Genomic DNA, 25,589 nt, shown 5'->3' with positions numbered 1-25,589 from the left:
TATGCGTAAGGACCTAACAATAAGTCTAAGTTAAGTTTTTCGTTTACTCGATTAACGTAATTCAGTTTATATACACCTCATCCTGACCGAAATAAGGTTTGTTTGGTTTGTGGCAGAATCACTTGAAAGTAACAAATTTATTCGAATTAACGCATCGTGGTCTGGTTTAATCGAACACTTATTGTCTGACAAACTAAATGAATATTAGGTACTATGACTACTAACAAGTAAATACCGAAATACACTTCTTCCTTGTCAATGAAATATTGATAACGATTCAATAATAATTTATTCAGGTTGTGGAAAAAAAATTTCAGTATCTAAAATGGACCGTAATTGCATAAGTTAGTTGGTCAAGAATAGTATTTTCATAAATGAAATAACAACCGTATTGACTGAAAAAAATTTACCAAATTCGATAAAGCTTGATACGAACAAAATACGAAAGCTTATAATTCGTTGAATTGAACAAATGAGAAATTAATCACTTGTTACGAAGAACTTTTTTTCACAACTGTTTATCTCACTCATTTATTGCATTTTCGGAAGAAATTCCTAACACTCAAAAACGCGAAGTATAGCTCCGGGGTGTATTGCTCTGATTTTACGGTATCATGCAAATTGCGAGGTCTCAGACCGTTCAAGCGTTTTATGTACAGACTTATTCAGAATAAATGTATCATATGTACGCTAAATTAGCAAGACGCATCCGCAGAAATGCATAAAATTTTGATAAATTCAAAATTTCACAAGATAGTAAAAGAATCCGCTATGCTGAATCGGCAAATTGGATTCTCAAAAAGTGTATCTATAAATCATAGGATAAAAACCACGTTTTCAACACGAGACATGGCGCGGGGACGACGAGGATTTTAAATTACGTTGAGTTCTTCGGATCACGTTGAAAGTAAAATGACCATCAAATTGTTTCTACTGTAATGTAATTAGGAGTGCACGAGCGCTGAATAACTACCAATTCCCGAGCATAACGGTACAGGCAAGATAGAATCGCACGTCGTAGACAATGGCCATATCGATTTAGTCTCAGTGTTTCAAATTATCTGTAATATGTTTGACGAACATGTTTTCTGTAACTTAAGCCAAATTCGCAGATTACCTGCGGTATTGGACGGCAAAAATTTTAATGCAAGCATGTTTTTTCTATAAAACATACTTTTCTATATTTAAAAACATTTCTCTGAGTATAGTTTGTTTACTTCAAAGGACATGTGTGCACGAGCGAACCATTTCAACTCATTCTATTCGTCCCTTTGAAATTGAATCACCCTGTACGACGTGCACGGTATGATGTGTTTGTTCGATTCTTTATTATTGATTCTCTTTTAGTTCCTCTTGCCGTTGTGTATACCTTAGGTCTGTCCTTTTGGAACAATTTTCGATAAACGCCAGCTTCCTTCTCCCCGTCCGCTTCAGAATTTCGCCAAATTACGGGTGTACGGGTATGGGAACACTTTAGTGTATTGTAGTCGAGGTGAGAACCAGTTTTAACTTAACCCTCATTTTCCGAGAAACATTTTAAGATGTTTGCTGCAAAATGAAATATAATAACGGTGATTAGGAGTGGTGAATAATTATCTGTTCGTTTGCTTTCTTCGGCGAAACTTAATTATAAAACTATTTTCTGCTGTGCGTAAACACTGATAAGACTAGATTTGTGAATAAAATATGTATCGAGTGATTTAAATTGCACTTTTATTTTATTTTTTTATTATATTAATTTGTGTTTTCTTTTTTCCTCAAGTCCGGTAAAAAACGAAAACAATTATGAAGACACTTGGAAGAAAGAAGAAAAAATCGAACATACCCACTTTAATAACGAAACTAGATAACTGTAACGAAGATAGAATTTTTTCGAAATCGTTTTCCAGTCCTTGATTTCAAGGAAGGTCGGGACATGTATAAGCGTTCCAATTTTATATGATGTTTAAATATATTTATTAATAATTATTTATTATTTTTATTATTTTATTATTTATTAATTATTTATAATAATAAGAAAGTAGAGAAAAAACGAAAGACGGACGAAAAATATTTCACAGTTGTCTTATAAATAATCAGTTTGCAGTATCCCCCAATGTGCTACGTTATAGCCGTTCAAGTAGCTATGCCCCTGAGAGCATCCTGTAGCTTTTTCCTCGCTACAGTAACGCGATCTTCTTGTCGTTTGATGTCATCGTCGGCAATGGCTACTGCCTAAAAAAAAAATACATATCCGAATTACCAAGCCATAAATACCACCACTAGTGTTATTATTACTCGAAATCGAGATTCGTAAATCGAGGCAGGTATCAAAAACAAGGAATACCTGAACGAGGGGCTGTTCCGGGTTGAGAAAAACACCAGGATTTTTTTCTAAAGCGGTTTTCGAGCCAGTTTGGCCTGTTACGGGTTGGGAAGACACGTGGAGGGCTGTGGCAACACTTTGAAGTAAAGTCTCCTCGGTTACGTAGGGGCCGACCGGCTTCAGAGTCTTTGGTAAGTCCATCCCATCGAACTCGTAACCATCCGGGTCGCAGGCCCGCAAACCTTCGAGCCGCTTCTCCCAGAAGAGCTGTAACGTTAAGGATTTATTATGTATACCCGGATTAACGTGAACGGCATTTCACGCTCGATGCATAAAATAAAATAAATCGATGCCGTAAATATTACATTATATGTACACCAAAGTCCGCAACGTTAGCTGATAAGTTATAGCGCATTACAGTTTAGAATGACCGAAAGTTCTTTTTTTTTTTTTTTACTTCCAATCTTATACAATTTTTAATTTGTCTATTTCTGTACTTATGAAATATTTTATACACAGATTACCACTCCTAATTGTAAGTCTATTCGGCATATTATATGAATAGCGTTATGAAATTATGAAAACTATACATATACCGTTTTACTATGTTTATGAACAAGCATGCCTTAACGTTCGTCCGATACTTCAATTACGAACGATAGATACAGTATAACTAAACGAAGGGAAATTTTGTACGGGATTTTCTTTCTCGACTAGGCAAATTTTTTCGGTGAATTATCTAGCAATTTTTGTTTATAAGCTGCTAAATTTCATTATGTCGTAATGACGAAAGCCTCCTCTAGTTGTTCAAACTCAATTATTTCGCAGATACATTTTTTCCTAAATAGTATATGCATAGACCTGGAAAACTGCAATACTGGATGAAAAGTAAAATGGAGTACGAAAAAAATTGTAATTAATGGTGATGTTCTACACTGGAAAATCAGCCACAATACTAGTTCCATTGTTTTCATGGAGAATTGTTTAAGAAATGTTCTTTCATCGGATTAGCGTTCACTCTATTATTCCAAAATTATCAAAGTTGAACATTTTGTAATTTGTCTGTGAGCTCTATCTATTTCATCAAAAATTCGGGGTAATACATCAAACATTTTGAGAACTCAAATATCAACGTGAATTAATTGTTCTGCAAATTTTTTTACCAACAGTTCAGTTCGGTTTTTGCGGCCAGAATCCCGTTGAAAAACCCTTTGAAATAGCGTTCTTTTTGCATACGTGTACACTATTTTCATGCGATATATTTGATTTCCATATGGTATAACAATTTACGAAAAAAAAATCAGAACGGTCAAGTTTAGAAATTTGATGAAAAAGTTCCAGGATTATTTTTAGTAATATGCAAATCTGACAAATTGTAAAAAATGTAAACAAGGCGAAAACTGGTCTAGTTGAGCACGAAAATCCCGTATATATGTATATGATATATATATCAAATTATTTCGGTGAGATGTTCCATGGGCATTTTAGTATGAGAAGGATAAATCCGCCTGCAATTATAAAATTCGGTGTACATTTTACCGATCCATATTTGTTTCGCGGTAACTGATGGAGAGAGTGAGAAATTCGTAAAAAATTGACAAATGTCGATCGGTAAAATGTACCTTGGCTTACATAAATACAAGCGGATTTACCCTATGTTAAATTTTGTTTGAACTTCCTATCGAACATCTCGCCCAGATATCTTGCAACAAACAGAATACATTGTAATAAATTTGTACGTCATTTTAATTTATTAACGTCATGATGATGATTCGTGCCAAGTGAATTACCTGCTTAGGTTTGTCTTGAGAGCCATGTTTGCCTTCAGACTTTTCGGCCCCTTCCTAAACGAATGAATGTTACATACGATGGTTGGTATCATACATATCAAGATTTAAACTATATTCTATAATGAATACTACACATATAGGTCGATGCATCCACACACATTCTAACGCGTGTAAAAATAATGCTGATGTTTGCCTAGAATCATTACAAAAAACTCACGAGGTAGTTCAATTATGCATGTAGTACGTAAAACTGACGTTGGACTATTGTCGCCGTTTGTAAATTATTTGTACGCTTACTTCGAACGGTCTTACATTGATTCAGCTATCTGAACAATCACAATCATCAATAAATTGTACGAAAAGATAGTCAGTTATTTACGTATGTATAAAACATCGAGTATCACGCGAAAAACCAAACGTATTTTCATTTCCCAATTTAGTTTTGGTGTTTGTTCATAACAGCTACGTAATCGCTATTATGTTCTCAATATGTAGTTTTGTTTTTATTCAAACAGTTAGATGAAAAAAGAAAATCTTGCATAGATTCTTTTTTATTATATCGGATTAATCGGTCTAAAAACGAACAAAAATTTTCTTTTATATCGGCTAAAATCCATTGTTACACGTATCAGTATAAATATGTGTGTTACATGAATGAACGATGCAGTTCACTTTGCACTCACCAAGAGAAGGATTTTGTTACAACGATTTTATTTCAATAAAAAAAAACATTCATTAGATTCCAGGACAAATGTTCGGCGTGACGTGATTAAAATGATCGTGCTATATATTAACAAACTAAAGTGCCTTGAAAAGAGTAGTTGGATTCACTAATTGTTCAATACATTGTACCATTAATATGTGCAACCAAACTGCATCTGTTTCAATTACCTACTTCAATTATTTTTCACAGCCGCAATTTTTTGCGAATTATTAACTTGACTGACAAAAAAATAAGAGACGAATGCATTCAAGTTTTATAATATTCGTGTAGTAAGTTTATTTTCATAGTTAACATGACTGGTTATCAAATGTTGAACGAATTATATATGTATAATGTAAGTCCAACCGAGTGAAATTTCAATGAAAATAGTTTTCTTAATATATCACATTTTCATACATCGAGCCATTAATTATTTGAGAAATTTGAGGGGTAACTTTGCTCAGCTGCTACACCCGAGGTGGTACCAAAAAGTGGGGAAAAATATTTTTTTGTTTTGGATGCAAAAGGGTTAACACAAAGGAATGACGATAAAACTGTTTAGAAGCTGCAATTAGAGCTGAATTTGAATAAAATAATATTCTCGAAATTCACATTGTACAAAAGTACAATTCACAAATTCTATATTCCGCTACTATTCAAATACCGAGAGCACAAAGATTGTACAATTACTAATTAGAAGTACAATTCTGTTTCATTCATAGGTAAATTCTCTTTTTATGGATTATTTTGAATGTATGACGTTACAGACATTTTTCTTTGTGAACTGGAGAGATTGATTAACAAATATATTTAAAATGATTTGTGGAAAATTCATTCACAAAGTCAATGACGATTTAGAATTGGAGGACAAATATACTTGTGGAATTCGAATATATTCTACAAAAGTGTGACACGTCTCTTAAGATGCGGATCACCGGGTTGTTTTACACCAAGTTGACGATCTTGTGGCAAACTTTTTTCTTTCAGGAGGATATTGTTTAAATGGAATTGAACTCGATCAATACCAGGTACACCTTTTTAACCTTCATTTCGCAATTCTCTTTCATGACAACCACACCTACTACATCCTCAAGTGAAAATTAAAAATATTCGGCAACAACAATACAGTGTCCCGGTACCCACTTTGTATCATATTAACAAAATGAGTCTTGAATTTGCGTACCTGTTTTGGTTTGTCTTGATTACCATGTTTGACGTCTTTCACTTTTCCCTCCTGTGTTTTGTATATAGTTACTGGCTGTTTGAAAATCGACGCAGTTTGCCTGATCGGAGGTACAAGGGACGCGTCGTTCCTCACGCCACGACTGTAATCGAAAAATAACAGCGTTACCTCACGTGAAGTAAGTCGAAAACAAAAATCTCAAGGAACCAGATAAAATAGCCTAGTTTTGATATCATCCAATCGGAAACAATACTCAGAAAATAGGGGGGGGGGGGGTCGGTTTGTTCTTACCTGTAGTAGTAAACGTCAACTTTGCCCGTTGAGGATAATTGACTCGCAGCTTTCCTCGATTGTTCGTCTCTGATCGGCCAATTCGTTGGCAGTGCCGACGGGTATTTTTTTTTCTCTACTGACATATTCATCTTGTCAGTCACTTCGATATCTTTTTAACGTAGTGTGTTGCTGAGTCCCTCGTCGCGTTGCACGCGCGTTAACACTCGGCCACCATTTCAATTTACAGATGCGGCCGCGAACTTCGCTCGCCAACCGCTCGCGCCGACGCGGCAGCACCGTCCAATAATTTCAATGCGCTTACGAGGAGGAATACCGTTTCGACCGGATCCACGTGGAAATTTCGACTACCGCGAGGTGCCGATCGCCTCGAAAATCAGCACCTGGTGGCAAGAAAGTGTACTACATTAACTATACGGACTGAACTCTATATGGACTAGAGTTCAATGACTACGTGTTATGCGGCAAAGTTGCGCGATTGGCGTTTGTGGAGGTTTTTGGTTGTAAAATTCGACGAAAAGGTCTAGTACCTGCATAAAAAATCGCAAACAACGTAGTAAACTGAGCAAAGATGGTGAACTTGGAAGGACGGAAAAAATAACAGTATAACCTGACTTTCTTCTTTCATAAATCTAAGTTGATAATCGAATCCAAAATCGAATACGAGCAAAATAGAAATAAGAACTGAAGTCGATTTCCCTTCCGTTTTTCTAGTCTAGTCGATAAGCTCAAAATGGTCTAAAATAGAGATACTGCTCTTAAAATTATGTGCGATAGCTTATTGGATTCGGAATGACGCCTAGACAAATGTACTAAAAAATTTTGTCAGCACATAAAAAATTGCAAAAGTTATAAACAATTAAAGATGAAAAAAAATGGCATTTCGTTTTTCGCCAATATCTCATAGACTGTTCATATTTCTGAAATTTAAAAAAAATATTCTTAAAGAGGAGGAAATTTCCAATAGAAAACTCCTAGCTCCCGGAACTCTATCTCCATTATTTATAATTTTAATTCAACGCTGAAAATGGGTCTCCGCGCTTCGTTTTTAGGTCGCGCGCGCGGCGTCAAAAGCGAGTACGACACGTTGATTAATCTTTTTAAGGTATTGAATATTTTTTAAAAATTTGAAAAAATTATGGTGTATTTTGAACACTTCAAAAAATTTATCCCCGTTGGAAATTTTACTTAAAGTTAATTTTTCAACAAGTTGAACGATTGTTAAGTAACAAAATTTTCTCCAACTTCCGTCTTCATTGTAAATGAAAAAAAATGTTTAAATAACTGTCGCAAAAATATTTCGCTTCGTGGAGTCTTTCTTATATACATACTCAACAATATCACGCCATAAAAGTTAAAGAAATATTCATACTTTGTTTATAATAATTTTTATACTCGAACAAAAAATGAAAAATCCAAGTAATACTGTTGAAAAAAATTTTTTTTTTCTCAATCATGATATTATCGTTTTTTTATTAATACAACATATCAATTGATTTGCAAAAAAAATTTTTTCCGCAATTTGTTCATAAATTTTTTACAAACAAATTGATTATTTGAATATTTTTTCAAAATTTTTTTTCACAACTTTACTATATTAAAAATATTATGATTTAAAAAAAAAATTTTTTCCTAACAACAATTTTTACTTGTTTATAATCGTTTTTTTATATTTCTATTGTTTAAATAATTAGTTAAGAAATTATTTTTTATCTAAAAATCATAATTGACAGTCCTCTATAAAGTAACAAAAAAAAAAAATTTTTCTATCAACAATTCCATTGTTTATTAACTTATCAATTTGTTGTAAATAAATTTTTAACTCTGTTGTATTTTTTTCTCAAACTTCTAAAAATTAAAAAAACAACCATATATGTATAACAAAGTATAGAAAAAAAATTTTTTCAATTTTTTATTGTAATTTTAAAAAACACGTGCTACAAAAGTTGCAGCGGCTGCTTCATTTGTCTACTGAAAAACTAATATAACTTTTAAACTATTACAGATACGAAAATGAACATTTAAGTCGATTTTATAAAGAATTAAACGATCTTTTAAATTAGTTGTTAAAAAAATTTGTAGTTATTGTTAATCTGTTGTTATGCGCATTTGTTTCTAAAAACTGATGTTTTTTTCGATGTTTTTGGAACTTTTATGACTTCTAACTTTTAAAATAATGCAGATACGGTTATAGACCTTCAAGGAAATTCTGTTGAGTAATAAAATATATTAACGTTGCAGTTGTTTATTTATAAATAATGTCATTTTTCAATGAATTTATGCCGTTTTTCTCTGAATTTTTATTTTATTTCATAAAAAATTAATGTTGATTACAATCTATTCTTTAAAAACATGCAAAAATTTTTACAAATAATGTAAGGAGAAAATTGTATTGTTGAATAAACCTGTGATTTCGATTGAAAATCAGTAAAGAAAGCAGGTAACAGAAGGGATCAGGATCAAGGGTCGGTCGAAAGACTTGGCCTCTGAAAGAAGCAGCTGCTCATTGTAAAGTACAGAACTCAAAATAAATGATGAATATTACAGGCAAAATAATAACTGTGAAGAGAGAGAACCATAAAGGTTAGAGAAAAACGGCATAAATTCATTGAAAAATGACATTATTTATAAATAAACAACTGCAACGTTAATATATTTTATTACTCAACAGAATTTCCTTGAAGGTCTATAACCGTATCTGCATTATTTTAAAAGTTAGAAGTCATAAAAGTTCCAAAAACATCGAAAAAAACATCAGTTTTTAGAAACAAATGCGCATAACAACAGATTAACAATAACTACAAATTTTTTTAACAACTAATTTAAAAGATCGTTTAATTCTTTATAAAATCGACTTAAATGTTCATTTTCGTATCTGTAATAGTTTAAAAGTTATATTAGTTTTTCAGTAGACAAATGAAGCAGCCGCTGCAACTTTTGTAGCACGTGTTTTTTAAAATTACAATAAAAAATTGAAAAAATTTTTTTTCTATACTTTGTTATACATATATGGTTGTTTTTTTAATTTTTAGAAGTTTGAGAAAAAAATACAACAGAGTTAAAAATTTATTTACAACAAATTGATAAGTTAATAAACAATGGAATTGTTGATAGAAAAATTTTTTTTTTTTGTTACTTTATAGAGGACTGTCAATTATGATTTTTAGATAAAAAATAATTTCTTAACTAATTATTTAAACAATAGAAATATAAAAAAACGATTATAAACAAGTAAAAATTGTTGTTAGGAAAAAATTTTTTTTTTAAATCATAATATTTTTAATATAGTAAAGTTGTGAAAAAAAATTTTGAAAAAATATTCAAATAATCAATTTGTTTGTAAAAAATTTATGAACAAATTGCGGAAAAAATTTTTTTTGCAAATCAATTGATATGTTGTATTAATAAAAAAACGATAATATCATGATTGAGAAAAAAAAAATTTTTTTCAACAGTATTACTTGGATTTTTCATTTTTTGTTCGAGTATAAAAATTATTATAAACAAAGTATGAATATTTCTTTAACTTTTATGGCGTGATATTGTTGAGTATGTATATAAGAAAGACTCCACGAAGCGAAATATTTTTGCGACAGTTATTTAAACATTTTTTTTCATTTACAATGAAGACGGAAGTTGGAGAAAATTTTGTTACTTAACAATCGTTCAACTTGTTGAAAAATTAACTTTAAGTAAAATTTCCAACGGGGATAAATTTTTTGAAGTGTTCAAAATACACCATAATTTTTTCAAATTTTTAAAAAATATTCAATACCTTAAAAAGATTAATCAACGTGTCGTACTCGCTTTTGACGCCGCGCGCGCGACCTAAAAACGAAGCGCGGAGACCCATTTTCAGCGTTGAATTAAAATTATAAATAATGGAGATAGAGTTCCGGGAGCTAGGAGTTTTCTATTGGAAATTTCCTCCTCTTTAAGAATATTTTTTTTAAATTTCAGAAATATGAACAGTCTATGAGATATTGGCGAAAAACGAAATGCCATTTTTTTTCATCTTTAATTGTTTATAACTTTTGCAATTTTTTATGTGCTGACAAAATTTTTTAGTACATTTGTCTAGGCGTCATTCCGAATCCAATAAGCTATCGCACATAATTTTAAGAGCAGTATCTCTATTTTAGACCATTTTGAGCTTATCGACTAGACTATTCACTATTCTTTCGGCAAGGGATGGCTCTGTCCATAATAAGTCTACGGAAGTCAGTGTTACCAACACTCAGAAATATTCATCCCTAAAGCTGAAGTGAAAAACTTCCAATATCGCCCCATTACTTAGAAACCCTCCGGAAAAAACAATATTCTGTATAAAATAATAAATAATAAATTAATAATATTTAATAAATAATAAGTAATATGCTGTAATATTTTTTAATATTCTTTATTCATAAATCATTTAATCCTTCAAATATAATTTCGTTTTCTTCTGAAGATTCAGATTTTTTGAAATCATATATGTTGACATTGAATAAACTTAACATTTTAGCGGATGGATTAAATGTTGCGCAAGATCCACCATCTCGATTTAAGGTGAATCGGCCCATCATCACACTTTGTAACATTTCAATAGATAGTCTATTCCGCAACTTATTTTCGACGATTTTATAGATGGAGATAATGCGCGTTCGATACTTGCGTTTGAAATTGGAATCATGACAAATGCTAGTCCGCATTTTGAGACATTTTCAAAACGTTTACAGCCAGCTGTGTCACAATCATTATAAACTTTAAAATAAAAATCAGCTGAAGTAAAAGTATTCGACCATGTTTTGTTACTCAATTGGTTCCACTTAGACTCGATGTCATTTTTGTTGACATAAATATGAGTTCGCTGAATGTGATTCAATATTGGTGTTATATCGTGGTTGACCTGAGATGTAGCAACCTTTGAGTGCAAATCAGCAAGTATTTTTAACATTGATAAATTATCCGGAAGCCTTTTTTGGATCTGCTCGGCCAGACACATAAAAAATTCTTGCATCTTTCTCTGACATCCAACAAATCATTTTCCTCAAGTTCTTGTGATATATTTTGAAAATCAAAACCGAAATGCATTGATGCTGTATGCATCAGATGCTCGCGGAAATTAAATTCTACCAATTCACAGTCCACCAATTTTTCCAATTGTGAAGGTACAACAAGTCGTCTTAGCAAGTTTTTGTATAACAATAACAAATCCTCAAATAATTTGGTAGGCTCAACGTTGTCACTTTCAAAAAGTAAATTTAATTGAGTACCATTTTTTAATTCATTTTTTTAGAAAAATCAAATAAACTTTAAAAGGAAGCCTCCGCATGATATCATAAAGCTGTTCTACCATGTAACATTATATAGTCATTAGATTTAGCAATTGAAAAAAGCAGCTTTAATTATTTTTCGAATAATGTTTTGTAGTGGTCCAAACATTTAGGGCTGTGTGAAAACAAATTATGGGTTTCTCTCACAAGAAATTCTAATTGGCGTGGTAATAGTTTAGCCGCTTTGTTCGCACATAAATACAAAAAGTGGCTAACACGTTTGACAATAATTAAATCAGGCAGTTCCCTTTTTAATATAGCAGTCACCGAATTATGTTTACGTACCGTAGCGTTTGCTCAATCAACGCCGATTCCGATGATATTTTCAATTTTTAAGCCATCCTTTTTGAGTTAATTTATAATTGCTTCATGTACACTTTTTGCGTCATATTCTTCTACTATCTTTATTATTTTATAGAAAGTTGTGACAACTTGCTATGTCTTGTGTGAAAAAAAGAGCACCATAACACTTTTTGTGTCGAAATATGAGTGCTTTCATCGGTAATAATCGAATACGGAAAATCTCCTATCTCGTCAACTAAAGCTTCATGCATTGATGGACCAAGCACATTTTTTATTAACATCGAACACTCAGTGCGATGAAGTTTAAAGCTTGTTAGAGCATCCGATGAAGGATCCAACTGAGGAAGTATATTAATTAAATGATCTACCGTTAACAACGAACAGTGCTCGGCGATAAAGGCAGTCATTTTCAACTCGGCGATTTTTTTTATTTTCTGACAAGGCTGGCTTATATATTTGAGATATAGATTTACATGCCTTTGCTGAGTTTTCCCAGACTGTGGCTTTTTTATGTTTTTCAGTTTTAGCATGACAGCGCAAATCTTTCTTATGGGATTTTACACTACACGGCAATATTTACAAGTCACCAATGTGTCATTCGTAACATCAGGTGCAAGCCAACCTGTAATAAAAACATGAATTGTAAATAACGATACATGACTTCAATACCTATACAGATATAAGTATAGTAAGTCACAACAAATAGGAAAACATTCAATCATGACAATAACAACAACACATAATTTTTTATAAATATTTTATAGTATATGTATTTGTATATGAATATATATATGCATATGTATATGTGTCTGTATATTGTATATATGTCCACACCAGACTCCAAACAATCTTTAAAAAACCTGAAAAAATAAGACATCACAAACATCCTGTACTGCCCGACCAATCCATTCCAAAAAACGTGCGTAGTCATAACATTGATTGTCGGTTATGTACCTAAATAAAATAAAAAATACCTCTTTTGAATTTTATTGAAGAACGGGTACTGCTATAATTCGATGACGCCGATGATTCTATGGTAAAAGATCATAAATATTGAATTTAACATTGTCTATCTTGATTACTTATAAATTACAAAAGTGCAATGAAATTTCTTTACCTTTCAAATCTGGATCTATTTCCCAAATCTTCGTGTACTTCTGACTGTACTTCTTTTTAATTTTAGTTTCTTTAGGCATCATTAACAAATTGCTTGTCGACACAGCAGTACAATAACAAAAGTGAATTAAACAAGTAAACAAAAATCAACGTATGTATTTCCATTAAGCATAGGAAAAATAACCACCAGTCACCGTAAAGTAGTTGTAATATATTTGTACTAGATGTCGCTAAGTCGCTAGGTCAACAAATAAATATGATTAGCTTTAAGTTTCTATTGTCCCAGGGCCTATACTTTTACATCTTTATTTTTCTCAATAAAAAAAAATATATATATATATATACGAAGTCAAAAAATCCCTAAATATACCCCCTAAAAATATAAAGCCCCTAAAAAAATCTCATCCCACTTATTTACCCCCTAAATTTGGCGGGAAAATCCCTAAGTTGGGAACCCTAACGGAAGTAAGATTCTGACAATGACTACACGCCTGCGTTGCGCAAATGCCATGCTGCTAACGTATAATACATTACGTAAGAAACTGGAGACGTAACTTATATACGTAGAATACGTAAAAAATGTATGTAATTCACGTAAAGTTTTTACAGACGGAAATTTGATAGGTTGTGTTCGATTGTAAAAGATGTTCATTCACGTAAAGTAGTGCCATGTTGTTTAGAAATAATAGAATTAGAATGCAATTTATAACTTTACGTATTATCTGTGCGGACCTCTGCTGCGGTTCTGTTTTCAATCCCTATAAATAACAATGTTTTATTCTTTTCCCATAGTATTTACGAAAATTTTCTTCCAACTGATATCAGCAACAGCTGATCAAGGTCTTTGACGAAATTCGATCATCGACCGATAAAACTGCAGAGAATCCAAGCTTTTAAGTACCTGATTGAATACATCTATTTATGTGATGAAACATAAGATTGCAAAAAGAACAGTCAGTACATAAAAAGCTATTTTTCTCCTCAACAACTACTGTAAGGATTTTATTTTTTCTGCGATTTATGCACTAAAATAAGAAAAAGACACAAACACATCGAATCAGACACCAAGAGAAAATGAGTTCTTTATATAACTTTTGGAATTTATATTTTTTGCTTTTTTATTTCTCCACACTTTCTTAACTTAGCTATTTTATGTTTACAGGATAAAAGGGACACTACTCGTCGCAGGTCTAACAAACTTAGCCTGATAGTTTAAAAAAAAAAAACAAATACTAATAATAAATAACAAATAACACACACATGTATAAATAAAAAGAAGAAAATGATGAGTAAGGAGAAAATTATCCGTAAAATAAAACTGAGACGAGCGAGGTGGTTTTCGGCTGACATACAGATGTGTACAGAAGACGATGGACGATGTCAATAATGAATAAAGAAGATTGTGGTTGAGGTCTTTTTGTTCTCAGTTCTATATTTAGTTAAAATTTCTACCTGGCCAGGGTTTCGCTGCAAATCACCATTGTCACACGTCTTATTTTCTCGAGCTACGTAGATCTACTAACTATTTCGACCCAAACTCGTCTCTCTCTCTCTCCCTCTCCGTCTCTTCTCCTATTTCCAATACAAATCGTCGCACTACTGTAACCTTGAATTACCATCTAAAATCTTTATACACGATCTTTCATTTGTTTATTCTGGGCTTACCCTACGGATAAAAATGTCTTATTGACCGAACGTGTGGCTATATCGTAAAGAAATTTGGAGCCAAAACCGTTAGATTCCACCGTCCAAAATGTTAGCCCGGTAACGTTAGTATATCGAGACCAACGATTAGGCAGAAATTCCCTAATTCAAAAATTTACAGTGATGTTTTCTTGTATTTTTCTCGGTTACGCGTTATCCAAACTAAACAAGTAAGTTGTTCCTATAATAAATAATTCATTATTCGTTGAGGCAATTCCCCCTTGATTATTTGTGGCGCAGTGGTTGCGGTAAATTGAAATAGAACACGATTAATGTCTATAATTTCCGAAATTTCAACCTTAAAATACGTCAGAACAAGCACTCGGGCTACACACGCCTCCAAAAGTTTTTCAGAACGTTTGACAAAGTTTATGTGCTCTTGACGTAGGTGAATATAGAAATGTTCAATTACTGCGAAGTAATCAAATACAGGCACGGAGTGGATGAGAAATAAAGAGATAAATTGTCTAAAATATTCATCTGAAGTCGTTAATGACTTGCATACATGCAATTTCCTATATCTGTAAATTATCTATAAATGTCATTAAGAATTACATGAAGCAAGAATTTTGTATAACAGTATACGTGCATTTACAAGTTACATTCCACGTCGAGGTATCAGAATGCTTAAACACCTTCCTAAATTCTTTGAATGCAACAAAGACCCACTCCTTTTTTGATCAAAACAGTGACATTTCACTGGTAATTTCATTGCAGACTCAATTGTCAACAGTGTTCGTTACAGATTCTACGATATTGCAGCACGCAGCATATCTTTACGAAATTTAGCTCTAACCTACAGATTCGTTCGAGTTCTCTACATTACCATAGTAAGAGCATTGTTACCCTAGTTTATTTTAGAATTAGTGAATACTAAAGGTAAACCTTCCTTCGGTCTACATCGAATATAAATTCGCCAGCTACATAAATAAATTTTAGAGATTTACCTAAAACATTAGGCTAAACTCTGACCAAGACATACCGTTCCAAATCATCCGACTGATCGCGAGCTGACAATGAGTACAATTTCTAATTGTAGAATTTCCTGCTTTTGTTACCGTTTGAATTCGCCGAATCGACGGAGTTCAGATCGAACATTCGTTTCCGGACTGCCGACGGTCGGTTATTTGTTTCGGATCGATATTCCTTCCTTCACAGCTGCCGGATGCTCCGAGTTATCAGAGCAGCGAAAGGATGAACCAAATCTCGAAACACTTTGTTCGACTTTTCGCTAGGTATTGTCTCGCTCTACACCGGTACGTAAGTCAAATAAATCGACGAAGTTCATCACAAACCTGACAAGTCAAAATATGTAGAAACGCGTCGTCGATATCGTGAGTTTAAATCATGTCGCCTGACTCTCAATCACCGAAAACATGATTCCGTATGCTATATTGCCCATTGATTTTTGAATAACTGAGTAGAGTTTCTTGGTTTCCTTGTGTTTTCATCCTGTTCCTAAGCAACAATATAACCGTATATATTATCCACCATATAGATTCGTAGCCAGTGCGCTATTACACTTTCCAAGTCCTTTGAGACTAGTCGCAACTTGCAATGACGGATCAGTGCGACAAATTGAAAAAAATAAGAGACCTGACAAACGTTTTGAAGGTAATTTCGAATATAGTTTTTATACCCGCCGTTTCCGCTTTTTGTAATTTGCGATGTCGTATACTTTCACAGGATACGGATAGGAATTTGACGATATGCGAAGAACTTCTGTCAGCTTATATGGAGAAAAGAGTTAAGGTACGTGAACGAAAAAAGAAAGGCTGATACCATTCGGCTGTTATTCGCTTAGTTTATTGTCCGAGTAGATACAAGTATACAGTTAGTTAAAAACAACGAATCTAACACCGAGCATGAAAATGCGAAGATAAACAACGAATAATGATAATAATCATAATACAAAAATAAAAACTAATTGTAAGTGACGATGATTGAAAATTGCCGCAAGTACTGATGTAAAATGATAAATGTACAGTAGCTGGATCGTGGAGATGAATAGTTGAGTGTACCAGGAAATGGCTCGCGTCGATGTTACGGTGATAACTATTCTCCGCGTTTAACGGGACGCATTGAATCGCACTTTCTCGGGGTGAGAGAGTGACCTCAAATTCACGAGCTCATTGTCAGCGACCTTCGTCGGGGGCATCGTCCGCTCCGCCTTATTGGCCACCGTGTGGAAGATGAAAAGAACAAATAGTCTACCATTTCCCGTGCCAGCCACCGCCATGCCCGCCATACCACCACGGCCAACCGTGACCACCGTACCAACCCCCGTGCCAACCACCTCCGTGACCACCATACCCTCCGTGACCTCCGTGACCTCCGTGACCTCCGTGACCACTCCATCCTCCGTGACCCCAGCCGTGACTCCATCCGGGCCTAGGAAATATTCGTTTTTGTTTCGAAGAATCGCTTTGAGATATTTAAACGGTTTTAGGATCTTAATTTGTGCATTTCAAGGCCTTACGCTATAGCAAAAGTGTTGATCAGCGTTTTAAAGATGTTCTGAAGAAAGGAGGATACGTACCAGGGCCATCCGTGACTATATCCGGGCCAATCCCAGGGTCCCCACCCATAGCTACGCTTATTTAGTTTCTTATCTTCCGTCTGTGCTGGTTCCTGGATGGGCTGTGCTTGGGTGATTATGACACCTGCCGGTATTTCGTTGGTATCGCCAACTTTCGTTGGAGAGGCTGACTCCTGGCTTAGAGCATTCGTGGCCAGGACTAGCAGCCCCAGTAACATCAACTAAAACGCATTGAAACACTGTTATTGACTAGCCTGGGGGGCGTCAGGGGGTCACTTGTTAACCCTTTCGAAAAACTTTGCCAAATGAGTCGGCTTCATGAGTTAGAAGTCTTACCGACAGCTTCATGCTTTGGGTTATCACACGATCTGCTGAACTGATAGCATTCGCAGCACAAGCACTTCTTTTATACCAGACCGCCTAGGTCTAACTTGTTTTTCTAGATTATGGTAAATTCTAGATCTTGAAGTGACCATACCTCACACGAACAACCTCCTGACTGTTAAGTGGCTGCTTCCATTTACAGATATGCCAAGTATGTAACGTTGGGCGTGTTGAGGGCATTTATAGGCATAAAAATTTGCTTAAGATACATAACTTCACATCCCGTGAGACGAGGACCTATCAGACTAAATTGAATACCTAGAAAGTACGGAAAACCAGAGGGGGCATCAATACTATAATTCACTTCGTTCTACAGGCCTCATTGCGTTTCTCTAAATTTGCCATTTCACGAACAAGTCGAGTGATGTAATACGTCCATTTTCATTCACGGATATAATTCGTGTACGGATATACCTGTACAGATAAGTCAAGAGTGAGTTATGAACCACACCACATTGACAGTCGTTTAACTGGTCTGGTGTTAGTTTTTTTGTTTGGAAATCGATTCTTGCGCATAACTAGGAGAAATTTATCTATACTTGATTATATATCTTTATCGTAAATGCTCAAATTTTTTTCTTGATGCCACCTTAAAACTTTATTCAACTTTTAAGGGGATGCTTTACAGAATCCACATTATTGCAGAAAAGATTAGATCGGAAATGTTCAGGATTGAATTCAATTTCAAGTTTGCGATATTTATCAATGCTCCATTTCTGTTCAATCCTGAAAAAAAAAGTTCTTCTAAACACGACATGATATTGAGAAATCTAATTTGCAACAAGCATTAAATTTGAAAGGCTTGTAAAAAATGAACAAGTAAAAAGGAAATAAGCAAATCTGGAACTCGACTCATTTGCAATGCCGAACTGGTTCTGTTGAAACTTCGATCCGGCCATCGCAGGTTTGCTAAGGTATTCACCTGCTGATTCCATCATTCACGTAATCCCAGGATAGTAACACGTGTTTTTATATCAGCTCAGACGAAGTATTGTGGCTGCCGTGGGCCCTGCCGTATACGCAGTGAATCTAGACTACACATACTGTAGACTAGGAAGCTGATATCAACGAAACTTTCTCCAGATGCAACCAGCAAGCTGGGGAGTTGCTTTATTTAGGAAAGCGACTCGTGCTGGTGCGACACTTTGGCAAAAATCTTTTGCAGAAGAAAAACAAAGGAAAAAAAGAAAAGGAACTAAAAGAAAGAAGAAATTAACTTTACTGGTTAGATAATGCTACCTAAAGAACATTGAAGGTAATTTTAGCGTTGGCCATGCAACTGGGGATTTCTAGCTAATATGTGAATTAGTTGAAGAAGGGTTTGGTGCCGTGACTGCAAAATTATTATCGAATAGTAAAAAGGAAACGTCAAACTTGAGATATCAATTGGTGTCAACAATTTGAAAAATTCTTCACATTTCGACCGGTTTTCGAATCCTAAACTACTTTTTCGTGGTTAGCAATTGTCGTCAAACTTGCATCATCGGTTGCATCATACTTCACAGTGCTGAGAAACTTGATACAAATATTTTGTCACAGATGACAGCACGATCTGTTATAAAGTTAATCAAACAATCAATAAAAGTGCTGATCCTTTCTGGTGGCGAAATGATTGCAGGACCATGTGCTCGCGCATAGCGAATCTATGCTCGATGGCGTGAAGAATCGATTTTTATTGCAGCATAGTTATTAACAGTTGCCCACCACTCCATTATGCTTACAGTGACTAACTCCCTAACTGAGCACTGATTATCCAATTTCTACAGTATAGGTCCGATACCGTTGACAGCGTGTCGTTGTAACGCTTCAGTTGCTTCAAATCAGCGAGCGTATGTCCATGTAATTCAGGTGAAACTCGCATTTCTTTGTGATATTATGCAAAAATTCTAACCACCAGCAGTCCAGTCCCCAACAGAAATACAAGCGAAACGACCGACAGTCTACTGCTTATCGCTGTTTGAATAACTCGGTCGACAGTTCATCTGCAGACTCGTCAAAGTTCTCCTCGGAGTCAGGCAACCATTCCCGAGTACTTATTGTCGAAATCTTTATAATAAACCGATCGTTAGTTCATGTATTTTGAAAGTAAAGATACTATACGAATAATTAGTTGTGCTCGGACCTAAGTGGTTGTATTAATCGCATCAATTCAAGGACTGTATACTGTTTTTGTGATAAGAGTGAAAAAATAATCCGTTGTGCTTAGATAAAGCTGTGCCAGGCGACTTAATCAGTGCTCTGGAGACAATTCAGTAATTCTAATTACCAACATGTTGAAAAAGTATTCAAGTTGACAAGTGTAGTGAAGTCGTTACCATTAACTCATTAATAATGAAATTCCACGTTGTTTTGCTTCTGTTATTATGCGCCCAGAGCTGCCTCGCTCAGTACTGGAGCGAAGTTCGGAGATACGCTGCAAATTTCGATGGCCTCAATAACGGCGATCAAACGGAAAAAGTAGAGAGTATCCTAAGCAGACGCCTCCGGTCTACCGTTTCCTACGAAGACTCGGAGGATGCGGAAGTAGTTTATGATGAAACTGAAAGGCCGCGGGACAAACGTACTTTGGGTTTCATCGTCCGGGGTCTGGCGAATGCTTTGGGTTACACCTTGACACCAGTCCAGGTTGCTTCGCTTCCCAATCCATCCCCATCGTCTCAGACTCCGCCTGCACCGCCCGCAGTACCAGTCGCCCCTGCAAAACCAGCCGCAGCACCGGCAGCTCCACCGAAACCCGCTGCGCCAGCAGGACCTTCGCGTCCAAAGTCTGTTCCGCGCTCGTTGCCACCTCAACCGACACAACGGGAAACCATTAGACTTACGGGAGTTGTCAATTTCGGTGCAAACGCGAATAATAATCTTCCTGGACAACTGGTTCAGTACGAGCAGCTTTTCCACGGAAATAGTGCAGCTGGAGCTCCTGCACCTGCACCGGCACCGGCTCCCGCTCCTGCACCAAAGCCAACCTTGGCGAAAATACCAAGTCCAATAGTTCCCAACCTAATTCCGTTACTGCCACCCACCCGCACGCCTTCGACGACTTCAGGAACTTTACCGGCCAAACCTCCTAATCTCATAAAGCAGGAGGTTGAAACTGAATACAGAAACAAAGAAGACATGGTAACATTCAATGTCGAAAATAAAGATCTCAAGAGCGACAAAGATGTGTATTTTGCGTTACCCAATAACGGGCATATGCCAGAGGTCAATTGGCAGAAGGGATTGGATGAGAGACTTCAACAGCTGGAGGAGCGACAAAAGGCTTATTCTGATAAACTGAAGGAACACGAAGAGTTACTTGCGAAGCAGCAACAAGACCATGAACATACGGATGAGCGGTTTACAAATCGTGAGAAGGAAATTGCGGCGAGAGATGAAACGCATATTGACAGGCCGAGAGAACTGGAGAGAGTGAACATAGATCGAGACGATGAAGTAAAATTGGAGATAAACGCCGAGGACCCGAAGGAGAGGTACGAGAATTTCTCGCATGGTCAGGAGAAACCGTCGAACGCTGAAGATGAAGAAGAGCATCCCCGAAGGTACGAGTTTGAGGATGAAAGAAGTCCTAAACAACACTTTGAGTACGATGAAGAGCCGAAAAAACAAGAAGAGTATGAAGACTTTCCTCCAAGACATAGTAGCTACAACAATGAAGAGGAACAATCACTGCCAATTTCAAGACATGACGGTACTTCAAAATCGGAAAGTCTGCAGAATAGTTATGGAGAAAGCTTAGAAGACCAGGGGCAGATTGATGAAAACATTGCCGATTACTTCGTCAAATTCAAAGATCCCAATACGGGTTTATATATCCCTGAAAAGACGCAGGATTCGGAGAATTACAAAACGGAATCAAAGCCCTGGTGGGAAAGGAATCACGATGAACGGAATAGGGAAAATTTTGACGATCACTTGGCACAACTGAAGGAAGAGTACTCTTCGCCAGCTCCAGAACTGAAGTACGAAGAGTATGAACTAGAAGATAGGCCCGAAGAGAGCACGCAATCGGCAGAGAAATTGGAGAACGCTAACGACCAGGACGAATCAGCACCCCAGCGTAACGAAGGCTCGAAAAGTCCTGATTACTCGGAATCTTATGGCCCATATGAGCCTTACATGAAAAATCAAGAGCCAGATTATGATCTTGAAAGCTCAACTCAAGCGTCGGATGTGGATCAAAGCCCTAAATCTGACTTGAAACAAGACTCAGACGGAGAATCGGAGGACAAGAGTGAGAAATCAAAAGACGAAAACTCCACCGAAAAGAAAGACATACCTTTGTATCATTTCGACTTCAAGAGTTTTATGCCTTACTATTCGCCGGTTACGTACGTTTATGGTCACAATGACGGTATGACTGGCTTAGAACGAATTATGTCTTACAATTATAATTCAAAGCCAAAAGAGGCTGAAGAATCTGAGAAAGAATCGCCGGTGGAAAAGAAAAACCCAAATGAGGATGAACAGGCATCGATTGGACTGCCACAGAAACTCACTATGAAAAGTCTTCACGATGGTGAATCCAAAGATATTCAGGCTTGGCCAGCTCCGTTTGACTTCGTATTTGATAGCACCGAGCAAACTAACGTAGCTGAACTTCCGCTAGTTGAATCCACCCCGGAAACTGATATTCCTGTTGAAAGCGCATCTCGTAATGCAGGTTCCAGCGAAGGCGAGCAAACTAAACCTGTACAATATTTCGTGCCTGGGTACGACTCTGCCTCTAAAACAATGCGTGGTAAATATCAACAGAAAAATGAACAGGAACCTTATAAAGAATATTCTTCCGAACCTCGGAACGCAGAGAACGAATACCCGAGACTTTCGAGTGGCCAGGAATCGGATACAACACAGGAACCACACGCGCCTTACTTCCCATCAGCTAGATACGATTCTCAGGAAAGTAGGGCGCAGGCTAGCCATGACACAACGCGGTCGCGAGATAACATTCAAGAACAGCGTACTGACCAACCGTCTGAAGTAGAGAATCATCAGTATACCTCTGACGAATACCCATATGCGAATCATCAAAGTAATTACGAAAGCCGTGGACCGAATGCCAATTCGCAGCACGTTCAAGTTCCCTCAATCCCTTCAAGTCCTTCAAGTCCACGTCAGTATGAACCTAGGGAGTCATACCAGAGACAAGCTACTAACGAAGGAGTTCACATACCCGGAAATAAGGACGGTAGTCAGTTTGGAAAAAAAATCTATGACCAACCGGGTCGAGAGCCAATTTTCAGTCAACACTACACGCTGGCGAAACCTCGTCTCAACGGAAGAAGATTCGATGAGAGCACGAACGAGCAGCATCAGGCGCCCGTCCAAATACACTCCATGCCTCATGTCGAGGACAAGTCAACGCTTAGATTTGATGATCCCAAAAGTGCTCACGACTTCTTTGGCTTTAGTCAAAACGATTATGATTATGAGAATGGTAAGGGGAGCGAAAAGTCACAGGAATTGAAGGAAATGAATCCACCGGCTGCCAATGAAGAAGTGTTGGATCTACTCGTGGTCCCAGAACCGGCACCCTATCATTATGATGAAAAGCTAACGGAGTTCACTGACCAGCCTGAAAGTGATACTGAAAAGGTCAAGGTCAAAGAGTACAGGAACAAAGTCGCAACGGTTACGGTTTCCGAAAGGAAACAACTTAGCCCGGAGGGTCCGGTACACCTTATTGGATACACTCAGCAATATTGAAAATACTTATATTAGTTAGCAGTGTTGTATAAGAAAATGAGATAATACAGTTATCTAAGACGATTGTCTTACTTAAAATTATCTAGATATTGTACAACACTGGTTATATGAATATTTTTTGTTTGTTCGATATTTTTGAACTTGAACCATCTGTTCCGTATATTTTGTAAGAGTCTTTTGAAAACAATCGTTATAATTTTTTTACCATACGCCCTCTATGGAGGAGATAAAATTCACCGACTTGATTAAAACAGTAATTATCTCGTGATTTCCTGAATCTAACTAAATATTAGCTTAAATCACCCAATGGTTATTTGCATCAATTAAATTTTTTTACATTAAATACATATTCTGGAGATTACGGAGCAGTTTCTATTTAGATGTGATAATAAATTTCTCATCTTTGCAGTGAATACGTAGAGTCTGTTCGAAGTTCTTTTGCATATCTGTATAACATGAAGCTCCAGCAAAAGTTTTTAGAAGGTGTTTCAGTCAACCGATCGCTTCTACGCTCGAGGTATTTAACCGTGGTATTACATAACCGACATTAAGAGTTGTTACGATAATCCATTTCACTCTTTCGCAAAACTTTGAACCCATATCAAATTTTTCGTAAGATTGTCCTGCTATTGTCGGAAGGTGCCCTCTGGACAGCTACTCAAAATATTGCACAGGTTTTTGATCAATTTTCTTCGCCACGAGATGCCTTTGAGATTGCACGCTGCAAATTATTCGATTATTAATTTACGTGACAATTTATCGGTCCTCACTGACTAGAACACACTTCCTAAAATCAAAACGAACATATCAAAAAAAATTTCAAATCGAATCGACGTTTCACAAGAGAATGAGGGGGATTCTCGTAAAAACTCTTGAATCAGGCACGGACACCACGCTCAAAATATCTTGACACATGCAATGATCTTAGGAAAAAAAGTCACCTTCACAATTTAGCAACAAACAACTGTGGGGATATCCTTACTGTAGTGCATATTGTTATACTTGCCGAAACAAAATTTATGTACATATTTTGTACGTCTTTGAATCGAACGAATTTTTTATGTGAAAATTTTTCAATGTATATTCAGAGGATAATAAATAAACCCGTCTTCAAATTAAATTTCAAGTTAGCTTCTTTATACGTTAAAACACTGAGTCAGCCAAGGTCAGCATCACGTAGTAATTTTCATTGGCATCGAAATTTTGCTTCACGCAAATTCGGTTTCGAAATGGCTGATTCTGAAATCAAGCGACAGACTCACAAATTATATCGAAGAATTTTCTTTGAAATACCGTTCAAATATGAGTTGCTGTAGAACAAAAATCAATCAATAGTAAACAGCGATTAAAGACTTGGATGAGTTTGAAAAAGTTGTTGTTTTTTGTAGCAGATGAATATTGTTGTTGCTGTTATTACTATGGTAATTCTAATGATGAATTCACAAATCCACAGCTCCTAGAGTTTGTTGATTGTTTAACGGGAGCTGTGTTATGTTTAAGTATTTAGGGTATAACTATGAAAATTAATGAAAAACTAATCTTATGTATTATAAACGGATGTCGCCTGGCATTTTATGTCTGACAATAAATCGAACTTTAAACCTATTTGACTTTCGTATTTATACCACTACCCTGATTATTCAGTAATAGTTATAAAAGTTATTTAAAGGATGCTATGCTGCTGTTATCGTCTCGGCAAAATTGCGCGTGATCTTAATCGTAGTTATAGGGCGCACTTTCATAGCCCTTTACTTATGTTTTTGTCCACTTTTTTCATGATTGATCAATTACTCTGAATATACTTGCTTCCTTTGCTTGGATATAGTCACGCCTTGTCGTATTATAAGTCGGATATAGTATTACTCGAGACATTTAACAATCATACCTCAATCACCGAAATGTTTGTTCAGCTGAGTCATTATAAGTCCTATTCATTTGCAGTTTAATTAAAAAATGATGAATGAGTTGGCATCTGCGGTTAAGAGATAGCTAGATACACTCACTTTACATTTTTCACAGCGGTTTAGATCACCGTCGAATAATCCGGGCTAGTTATTCACGATATCTTACCCATACAGCATGTCATGCTGCCTCAAGATTGCACCAGTTTCGTTTTGCAAGATTAGAAATGTTGCAGTTACTTTGCAGAAATGCTGTGACAATGCTGCTACGTCCTGTACCAAGTGGAGGTTCTGGCAAGATTGCGATAATATTATGGGGTAATATTGCAACAATGTAGGGGAACGT

At 35.8% G+C, this 25,589-nt stretch overlaps 3 protein-coding genes across 5 annotated transcripts; 1 reads left to right on the top strand and 2 right to left on the bottom strand.

The window, feature by feature from the left end:
• Positions 1–1,711: 1,711 nt before the first annotated feature.
• MBD-like (methyl-CpG-binding domain protein 2) lies at positions 1,712–6,517 on the bottom strand. 2 transcript variants are annotated; one of them, XM_046631835.2, is made up of 5 exons: positions 6,273–6,517; positions 5,982–6,123; positions 4,096–4,149; positions 2,327–2,572; positions 1,712–2,214 (listed from the first exon to the last, which is right to left on the bottom strand). In XM_046631835.2, exons 1-5 carry the CDS (start codon positions 6,401–6,403, stop codon positions 2,116–2,118), a joined length of 672 nt encoding a protein of 223 aa, XP_046487791.1. In that variant the 5' UTR covers positions 6,404–6,517; the 3' UTR covers positions 1,712–2,115. The 2 variants fall into 2 exon arrangements, with proteins under 2 accessions (XP_046487791.1, XP_046487792.1); XM_046631836.2 differs by lacking the exon at positions 4,096–4,149 and having other exon boundaries at positions 1,718–2,214; positions 6,273–6,513.
• Positions 6,518–16,494: 9,977 nt separating this feature from the next.
• Positions 16,495–17,691, bottom strand: LOC124221585 (prisilkin-39). Of its 2 annotated transcripts, none has more exons than XM_046631762.2 (3): positions 17,586–17,691; positions 17,190–17,470; positions 16,495–17,101 (listed from the first exon to the last, which is right to left on the bottom strand). In XM_046631762.2, the coding sequence occupies exons 1-3, from the start codon at positions 17,595–17,597 to the stop codon at positions 16,921–16,923; spliced, it is 474 nt and encodes a 157-aa protein (XP_046487718.1). In that variant the 5' UTR covers positions 17,598–17,691; the 3' UTR covers positions 16,495–16,920. The 2 variants fall into 2 exon arrangements, with proteins under 2 accessions (XP_046487718.1, XP_046487719.1); XM_046631763.2 differs by having other exon boundaries at positions 17,250–17,470.
• Positions 17,692–19,964: 2,273 nt separating this feature from the next.
• LOC138191189 (uncharacterized) lies at positions 19,965–23,342 on the top strand. Its single transcript, XM_069137386.1, has one exon. The coding sequence runs from the start codon at positions 19,965–19,967 to the stop codon at positions 23,340–23,342; it is 3,378 nt and encodes a 1,125-aa protein (XP_068993487.1).
• The last annotated feature ends 2,247 nt before the right edge of the window (positions 23,343–25,589 follow it).

Source organism: Neodiprion pinetum, chromosome 6 (assembly GCF_021155775.2).
Source record: "Neodiprion pinetum isolate iyNeoPine1 chromosome 6, iyNeoPine1.2, whole genome shotgun sequence".
NCBI classification, from domain to species: Eukaryota; Metazoa; Arthropoda; class Insecta; order Hymenoptera; family Diprionidae; genus Neodiprion; species Neodiprion pinetum.
The sequence above is the reverse complement of the archived record's forward strand: the minus strand, read 5'-3'. Positions and strand labels throughout refer to the sequence as shown.

What these genes read in the sequence shown, in the direction of transcription:
- MBD-like (XM_046631835.2), bottom strand. Translation starts at nt 6,403, where the DNA reads ATGAATATGTCAGTAGAGAAAAAAAAATACCCGTCGGCACTGCCAACG. An exon ending in GTTGACGTTTACTACTACAG is followed by an intron (nt 6,124 to 6,272) that starts GTAAGAACAAAC and finishes TTTCGATTACAG; the next exon opens with TCGTGGCGTGAGGAACGACG. An exon ending in ATCAAGACAAACCAAAACAG is followed by an intron (nt 4,150 to 5,981) that starts GTACGCAAATTC and finishes TCATTCGTTTAG; the next exon opens with GAAGGGGCCGAAAAGTCTGA.
- LOC124221585 (XM_046631762.2), bottom strand. An exon ending in ATCAACACTTTTGCTATAGC is followed by an intron (nt 17,102 to 17,189) that starts GTAAGGCCTTGA and finishes AATATTTCCTAG; the next exon opens with GCCCGGATGGAGTCACGGCT.
- LOC138191189 (XM_069137386.1), top strand. Translation starts at nt 19,965, where the DNA reads ATGAAATTCCACGTTGTTTTGCTTCTGTTATTATGCGCCCAGAGCTGC.